The sequence below is a fragment of the Chroicocephalus ridibundus genome, chromosome 1 (genome assembly GCF_963924245.1).
Source record: "Chroicocephalus ridibundus chromosome 1, bChrRid1.1, whole genome shotgun sequence".
NCBI lineage: Eukaryota > Metazoa > Chordata > Aves > Charadriiformes > Laridae > Chroicocephalus > Chroicocephalus ridibundus.
The window spans coordinates 66,929,980-66,938,131 of record NC_086284.1 but is presented as its reverse complement, the minus strand read 5'-3'; the positions used below and the strand labels follow the sequence as shown (position 1 = coordinate 66,938,131).

General features: G+C 46.5%; 1 protein-coding gene across 1 annotated transcript in view; it reads left to right on the top strand.

Annotated features, from left to right (window-relative positions):
• The first annotated feature begins 2,415 nt into the window (after positions 1 to 2,415).
• RAB20 (RAB20, member RAS oncogene family) overlaps positions 2,416 to 8,152 on the top strand; it is a 30,503-nt gene continuing 24,766 nt past the window's right edge. Inside the window, exon 1 of the mRNA XM_063346749.1 lies at positions 2,416 to 2,811. Coding sequence (XP_063202819.1) covers positions 2,640 to 2,811 — 172 coding nt within the window. The 5' untranslated portion in view covers positions 2,416 to 2,639. The remainder of the gene's footprint in view (positions 2,812 to 8,152) is intronic.

The following is an 8,152-nucleotide window of genomic DNA, read 5'->3' as shown; positions in this document are numbered from 1 at the left end:
GAGCAAATTACAGGCTCTTAATGTTTTCCCAAATATTTTCACATATGCTCTGTTATTATCTGTATTGCATTACAGACTATCATGAGCCATTTGACTTTAACAACAGGCGACTTAAATTGTATGCTGTAGGTTGGAGCGCATTCATACAAGGAGATGCCGGCAGTAATAACCAAACGCACTGCACCGTGCCTAGGGAACATGTTCTCCTGAGGTCAGGGGAAGCTCAGACTGCTGAGGACAACCCCGAGCCTTTAAGGGCTTACCTCAGGAGCCCTTCTGCATACCTGGAACCTGTCCATGTCAACATTTTCTTAAATTCTCTCAAAAATCTGAAAAAACACACAGTGCTCTTCCATCTTATTGCATCCGATCAGTATGGACAGACTACTACGGAACAGAGGTGATCCTTTAAATGGTGAATAGAAGGTTCGTAGCAGCGGGATAATGCACATCCCTGGCTGAGTCAGAGTCGTTAGCTGTGGTACCACATCCAAATGAGTATTGGGCCAGACGGATTTGTCGTCCCATTTAGCTAGGCTAGGGTTAACATACAGAAGTAATACATTGCCATCAGTGAAAGCTGGCTGGTGACACTTTCAGGAGAGTCCCCCGTCTGACTGACCACTGCGAGCTGGAAAGGCACAGACTCAAAAATGCAGGGATGTGGGTATCGGTTTCAAGCAACTGTGGAAAACATCTGTGAAGGGAGCAGTGTTCTCTTTTTGTAGTGCATGTTATTTATTAACAAAACCTAAAATCCCTGTTGCATTTTCATCCTATTATTGAAAGTGTTTTCTGTCCTAATTTCTCTACATCACTATTAGAAACTATTGATACCTGTTTTGAACACCAGAAAGAGCTACATTTCAGTACTACATAAAAATAACTCAAGTACAGCAGAATCTTTGTAAAATACAGAAATAATTTTTTAAAGTGCTTTAACTGCTATGATTTGGTAGCAGAAGCACTGCCGTAAATCAATAATCATACTTAAGCTTTTAGGTATTTCTTTATTATGTGGACAGTAAGTAAACCAATGCATAAGGTGAGAGTACATACACTGAGGATCCCTTTACTGCTTCAGATCTTTATGGTCTAAACTCTTTGATACAAAATTCTCCTTTTCTCTTTCTGAAATGGTGCCTGCCGCTTCAAAAGGGTGTAACTTACATTGCACATGGGAAACTGCAAACAGTACCCACGCAAAGAGAATGTCTGTTCTTTTTACACTTTCATACCAGGTACACAGAAGAAACCTATTTGCTTTGCCCCCGCCCCCCCGGTCTTTCACATAGCCTTGAATCACAGTATTATTTTGGAGTCTCTTGTTAGAAATTTTTTTTATTTTTCAAATAATTTAACATCCTCCCTCTTTGGGTATTTCCAGTACTTTAATATCTGGTGAGTATCTGATTCTGAACTGAAATTATGTGTCACCAGCACAGCTGCAAAACCACAAATCTGGGCAATAAAAGCAGAAGAAGCAAAGTTAACTGGGCATGGCTTAAAAACCCCCAGCCTGCTACAGAGCTATTCCTTTTTAGCAAGTAAGCAAAAATCAAGGCACCTCATAAATGTGAAACCTAGACTGGCTAAGGAAATTCTGACAGTTTCAATATGAGACATGCAAATGTGTGCATGTGTGTTCATTTATTATGAAAAGTGCTGCTATCTGAATGCTTTTGTGTGGGGAGGGAGAGGAAATTGATAACCGGTAAATTCTCTTAAAAACAGTCTTAAAAAGTTGTTTCCCCTCTAGTTGGCCTGCACGTGATCCCTCTCCTTGCCCAAAATTTGTAAGGTGTTTAAGTTCAATTAAAATATTTGTCTGTAGCTGTTTGGCCCGAAGAGGATTGATGCAAAAACGATAGTCCAGATCTCTGGGTAACTCAAATGATTGCAATTCTGCCACCTGAACTGGAATTAAACTGAATTACAGCAGCCGGGCGGCTGACGGCGAAAGCGGGTAGACCTGCCACTTGGAAAATAATCCCCGATTCCTACAGAAAACCCACCTCTCACCGAGGCGAAACGTGTTTGTCACCTCGGAGCAACTTTGTGCCTCTCCGCTCGCCCCCCGGGAGGGGAGCGGGAGAAGCTGGATTCCCGCTTGGCCTCCGCGGGCTCCGGAGCTGCTGTTATCTCCGCCTGGAAAGGCTTGGGCAGCCTGGGGCGCATCAGCATCCATTCCCCCGAAGGCTCAGTGTGGCAGAGCCCCGGCGGGAGGCGGCTTCTCGGCGGCCGGCCAGCAGCCACCCCGCCGGGGCGAGGGCGGGGGGGATTCCCGGGACACACCGCCCCGCTCCTCCGGGGCAGGACGGAGGCGGAGGACCGGAGGGGAGGTGGGGCGTGATGCGCTGAGCTCCGCCCGCCTCCCCTCCCCCCGGGGCCGGCGGGGGCGGGAGAGGGGCCGGGCTGGGAGGAGGAGGAGGAGCCGGGGCCGGATCCGGATCGCGGCGGCGGCGGCTCCGGCGGAGCCCCCGAAGTTTGTGCTGTCGGCGGAGGGCGGCCCTCCTCCTTCGGCCCTCGTCCCGCCGCTTCCGAGGCTCCGCCGCGCCGGGCGGAGGGGGCCGGCGGGAGGGAGGGACGGACCGACCCACCGACCGACCCGGCCACCGGCGGGACGGGCCCGGGCCGCGATGAAGAAGCCGGACGGGAAGGTGGTGCTGCTGGGGGACATGAACGTGGGCAAGACCTCCCTGCTGCACCGCTACATGGAGAAGCGCTTCCAGGAGACGGTCAGCACCGTCGGCGGCGCCTTCTACCTCAAGCAGTGGGGACCGTACAACATCTCCATCTGGGACACGGCAGGTGAGACCCCCGGAGAGGGGCCGGCAGGAGCAGGGTGGAGGGGGGTGGTCCGGCCCCGCCGGTTCCCGGTGTGTCCCGGCCTCCCCGACACTTGGCGGGGTGTTTGCCGGCGGGCTGCGCCTCTCCGCCGCCGCCCGCGGTGCGGTCACAGCGCCTGTGTTCGTCTTTTCCCTCGTTTTGGCTCGTCCCGACTCGGAGAGCCGTGGGTGGGGGAAAGGCTGCGGTCGGGAGACCTCGCTGGGGACACCTTCGCCTTTCCGAGGCCCCGGGCGCGGGAGACGGAGAGAACCCCGCTCTGCCCCCGCCGGGGGGGCCGGGATGGGGAAGCCCTCCCCGGGTGCCTGACCCTTCGCGCGTTCTTTCGGTTCTGCTGTGCAGTCAGCCGCTTAAAACAAATGGTTTGGCAGGAGAACAAAGTCTGGGAAGAAACGCAGCTTTGACCGGCCAAAAGGGGCCTTACAACTGCTAATCCCCGGTATTTTGGGACCCGCTGCGAAGCGTGGATGTACAGAGAAGATCGCGATGCCTGTTCTTGCTTTCTTTTGCCCGAGTAGATGGCTAGCGACCGCAAATCCAGGCGGGAGTTAGGGAGGTTACAGCTTCTGTTCGTTGCCTCTTGCCTTGCGCTTTTGGATGTCTAATTGGTATCAGCTGGTGTCAGACTGCCAAAGGCACACAGCTCATGAACCACTCGGATGCGGCTTGGTCTTTCACCGCAGCGATAAGAGCCTGCACATAAGGATTTAATGCGCAGGGAGCACGGGCTGCAGGCGGGTTCTGTCCGGGATAGCAGCAAGGGGTTGCCCGGACAGCCGTGTTGTGGCAGGCAGCATCTCTGGGATGCAGGAGGGAGTGCAAGGTTGTGGTTTGGAGTCCTGGGGTGGAGGAGCTTGGGAAGGCATGGACTGGAGAAGCAGTTTGTGGCCTTGGTTATATGAATATCTTGCTCTTGGTTATTAGGGCAGGAAGCTCCCCTCTGTCACATAGAGGGCATGACTGCCCTGAAAAATGAGGTCCGTGAAGGTTGTCGCCTGTTAAGTTAGTTTGTCGTGGGAGAAATATCCCGTTCAATATTTTCATTTTCACATTTACCTGAATTCTGTTAAAGTTCGTTAGTGGCAATATGAAGAATGCGGATTATGTATTCTTGTGAAATTTGGGGAGCTGAAGCATCGTGCAATATTCCAGTTTCCCCTTGGTGACGTTTGGGAGGGAAGTTCATTTGCTATGTCACTTCATGTCACAATCTAGTCCAAAATAGCTTTTCCTGTGTCAGGAATAGAGAAGGAGGAAGGGGGAATGAAACTGCCGAAAAGTTATGCAGAAACACTTTTAGGAGGGGGGGAGGAGATGTTTAAGAGCTTTTAGTTCTTGCATTTCTTAACCTATTGCTATGATGAAAGCTCTCTACCGGTAGCTCTGTTTTAAATATACTTTCTGTGTTCTTTACAGATTTTCTTATTTTTTTAAAAAAATCTAATTCAGTTTTAGAACTGACATGTTTTACTGTGGAGAGTCTCCTGTGGGCAGTTCCTGCTTGTTTCTAGTACTCCAGACCCATGTGTGTGATTAGCAGTGGGCTTTATTTTAACAGAAGAATTATCTTGCTGAGATTGTTCTTTGGTAATTTCCCTTATGCCCTCTGCCTTTTTTTTTTTTTTTTTTTTTTTTAAATCGTATACTGTAAAATAAGTCCCTCCCGGGCTTTGTCTTCTGGTTTTAGGGGCCTTTTTCCAGTCGTTTATTGCGGTATTTTATTCAGTGTTAGTTGAGGATTTGGGTTCTAGCTCTGTGTGGGATCTGGAAAGCTCTAGAGGTGGTTCTCCATGTGCCAGGCCATAACCTGTCTCAGGGCAACACAAGCGTTGGGAGCTCATCACCTTCTTAGCAGCCGGAGTCCCTCTGCACCCTGGAGCAGGGCCACTGCCCCGATGCTGCCATCTGCGTAGCACCACAGCAGAAGCTCCCGCTGCTTCCCGAGCCTCAACAGGACTTCTGTGACAGGATTGCTGAAGCCGTGTTTGCAGAGCGCTACGTGAAAAGTGTTGTTGTACTGTACTGATGGCAGCGGAGCGCATCTTCCTCGTTCTTCTCTGTTGTTGGCGTTCGCATAGAGCCCAGTGTCCCCTCTCTTGCGTTTCAGAGGCAGGTCCGGACTCTCGCACCGTCTCCCTGTTGACCTGCGCTCCCTCAGAACGATAGAAGTTGCCAAGTCTGGTGAGGCCTGTGGGCTCTGGTTTATTAACAGCTTTCGTTAATCTTCTAAGAAATGGCAGCTCCCAGGGCACACATATGCTTTCTCCTGTCCTGATGAAGAAGGAAGAGACCCTGTGGACACTGCAACTCTGTTGATGTTAAATCAACAGGGGGATTCAAAAGCCTGCATTTTTTTAATTATTATTTTTATTTTCTGTGGATCTTATGCTTTTGCTGTGCACAACCTATCTGCAGTCCTTGGTCTGTGGCTCTTATCTCTCTATGGTGTCACTGTCTTATCTCTACCAGGTGGGTACCAAGTAAACTTGGAATTTTTTGTAGAAAGGCAGAGTTTAAAATTTATCTCTTTTGTCTGTTTATTAACCTGACATTTCTTACTACTGAATGCCTGGGAAGCAGTTACGAGGTCATCAAATACAGATAGGTTGTTTTCTCTAACTCTGTGTGTGTGTATATATAGGGGAATTCAGAAAGAAAGGATCATCCAGCAGATTAAAAATTCTTTAGCACAGCAACATGACAAAAGTACGGTTCAATGTTTGTACTCATCTTACCTACCTAAATACTGCCTGTGGGCTCAAGTTGTCTGTCTTAATGCCCCAACAGTACTTTACACAATGTACAATGTAGAAATACGGAAAATCCAGCCTAGACAATGAGGGGATTCTTGGCTATAACTAGTATGCTAGTTCAGTACTCTAGTAAAATACACAATTATACAAGGGTAACTGGAAGACATGTTCTTTTTAAATTTTCTTAGTTCATGTTATGTTTAGTATGTGAACGTATGTTTATTTTTGCTGTTGCTTACCAGCATTATTTTGGGGACTGTTACCTCCATAGGAGTCCCCTATATTTTACTTTCAGTTCAATCTGGATGGTTATTTGTTATTCTGGTATGGGTTAGGCAGCTGGCTATAACGATGTAAACCTTGATAGACTGAAGCTTCGTTCCTGTAACACAGTGTTTTATTTTTACAAGATTAGACTTCAGTGATTGATGGGTTTATCTGCAGTAGCGATGATGGATCAAAAGTTAAGTATATGTGGGTATTAGTACTATATCAGTTTAATTGCCAGTCTTCTGAATTATTTAAAATATCTGTCATTTTCACTCATTGCTCTGTTGATCTTGCATTACTTCTCACTCTGTTATTCAGAAAAATCTCACTTTTTTTTTTCCCCCCAGGAAAAATTCAATTTACTTGCCAAATTGCTTAAAATGTATGTTTCTGTGTTTTGTATCACTTTGTAAATCACAGAAGTGCACACCTGACCTGCTCTTCCAAGTTAGGTCTGAAATGCAGGTTGGTTATTCTTGAGAGGACTCCTCTCTTGGCTGTACCTTCACAGCCCTCCTTATCTTGGAAAAATCAGCTACTTAGTCTAGTCTAAATCTTTCATGTTCTTATCCGCAAGTCGTGTAAAACGGGTGTGCAGAAGTTGTCAAGACTTGATTATATTTTATGTAAATACTCACAGTAAATAATTCAACATTTCCAGTTTTTCAATCTGATCATTATGAGAGATAAGTTATTTGGAAATTGCATTCAACTCAAGGAAACAAATAGGCAACAGATGGAAGAATATTTGGAAGAAGTATCGTATGCTTGCCATGCTTTTATGCTCTTTTTTTTTGCTAGCCATCTGCTTTTGACTGTTTCTCCATTGTCACTGGCTTGCATCTTGGATAAATGGTCTTGCCTCTGACCCAACGTGGCTGCTGTTGTATTCTTAGTGCAGAGAATTATTTATTTACTCCTTAGGATCTGATGCTACAAACTATATTTGCTTGTTTTCTGTTAGGGTCAGCTTCTTCAAAGGAATTTAAAAAAAATGCATAAACTATACAAAAAAGGGAGCAACTAAATTTTTAGCATGTTCTAAAGGACTAGTCTGCTGGATGGAGGCCCAGTCTCTAAAGCATTTGCGTGTATGCTTTCAGACCTTCATAGTAGTATGTCTGAAGTAGTTTTTTTCCAAACCAAGGAAGGTAAGCAACAGCATCAGCCAGAAGAACTTTACAGCCAGAAGAGCTTTCTCATGTGAAAGGACTGGAGGCTAGAGACTCAGGATGTCAAAGCTATATATATGTGTGTGTATATATATATATGTATCTATCTATATCTTTTAGGCAGTGTTGACAGCAACTGCAGAGTAAACCAAAACTTCCTGCTGGGTGTTGATGGCATGCAGCTCTGAGCAAGTATGTGGCCTTTTAGCTCAGGCAGCGCAAACACGTCCTGAAGTTCTAAGGGTCTTGGTCCTGCTCCACCTTTTAACCTGGAATACCAATGCATGGTGGCTGCAGCTAACAATTTAGTGGCAGAGTTTCGGGTTTTCAGGTGTGTTTTCTGATGTCTTAATATTTTAAGAGGAAAAACTTGTTTGTATGTTGGATTTCAGTCTCTTTAAGTTGACATTTGTTCATCTGACAGATAAGCGGTGCCCCAGCAACAAGGTTTCTCCATTTTTAGTGCACGTGTCCCCTGTGTTGCTGGCTTAGTATTAGAGCAGCCAACCAGTAAGTTAATGACAAGTATTTAATAAAGTTCAGTTCATGATGCCGTAATTGTATTTTAAGAAAGAGGCTCGGTTTTGAACATACCGACAGATAGTCATGCGGCATTATAATGGGGAAACAAAAAGGTTAACTGGGAAAGCAAACTTCCCTTCTTTTCCTTCCATCTTGAGCTAGCTGTCTGCATGCAAGACCTGATCTGACTATTTTCTTCTGTGAATATTCAGCTATCAGTTCATATTTTTACACCCTCCACTGCTTTACTTTGCACCTGCATGGTTTTTTTTTGGTGACTTTTCACTTGCCAGAGCTAGTAAGGACAAAGATGATAAACATAGCCTGGAAAAGGCTTTTCTGTGGCTTGGGTCAACTGCAGCGTATCTGCATAATGAACGCTTACATCTCTGTCACTTCTTGTGACTGGTTTGCTGATGTCTGATGGATGGGTGCTGGTGAGCATGTGTGAATGGCTCACAGTTTCTGATCTGCGGTCGCCTCTGTTTCATTTGCAGCAGTGCAAGCTACTGCCTGGGCTGAGCTTTCTCAGGCTAGGTGCGAGTATTCAGCTGGTCAGAAGTGTTAGGTTCCTCCCTTGCTTAGTTA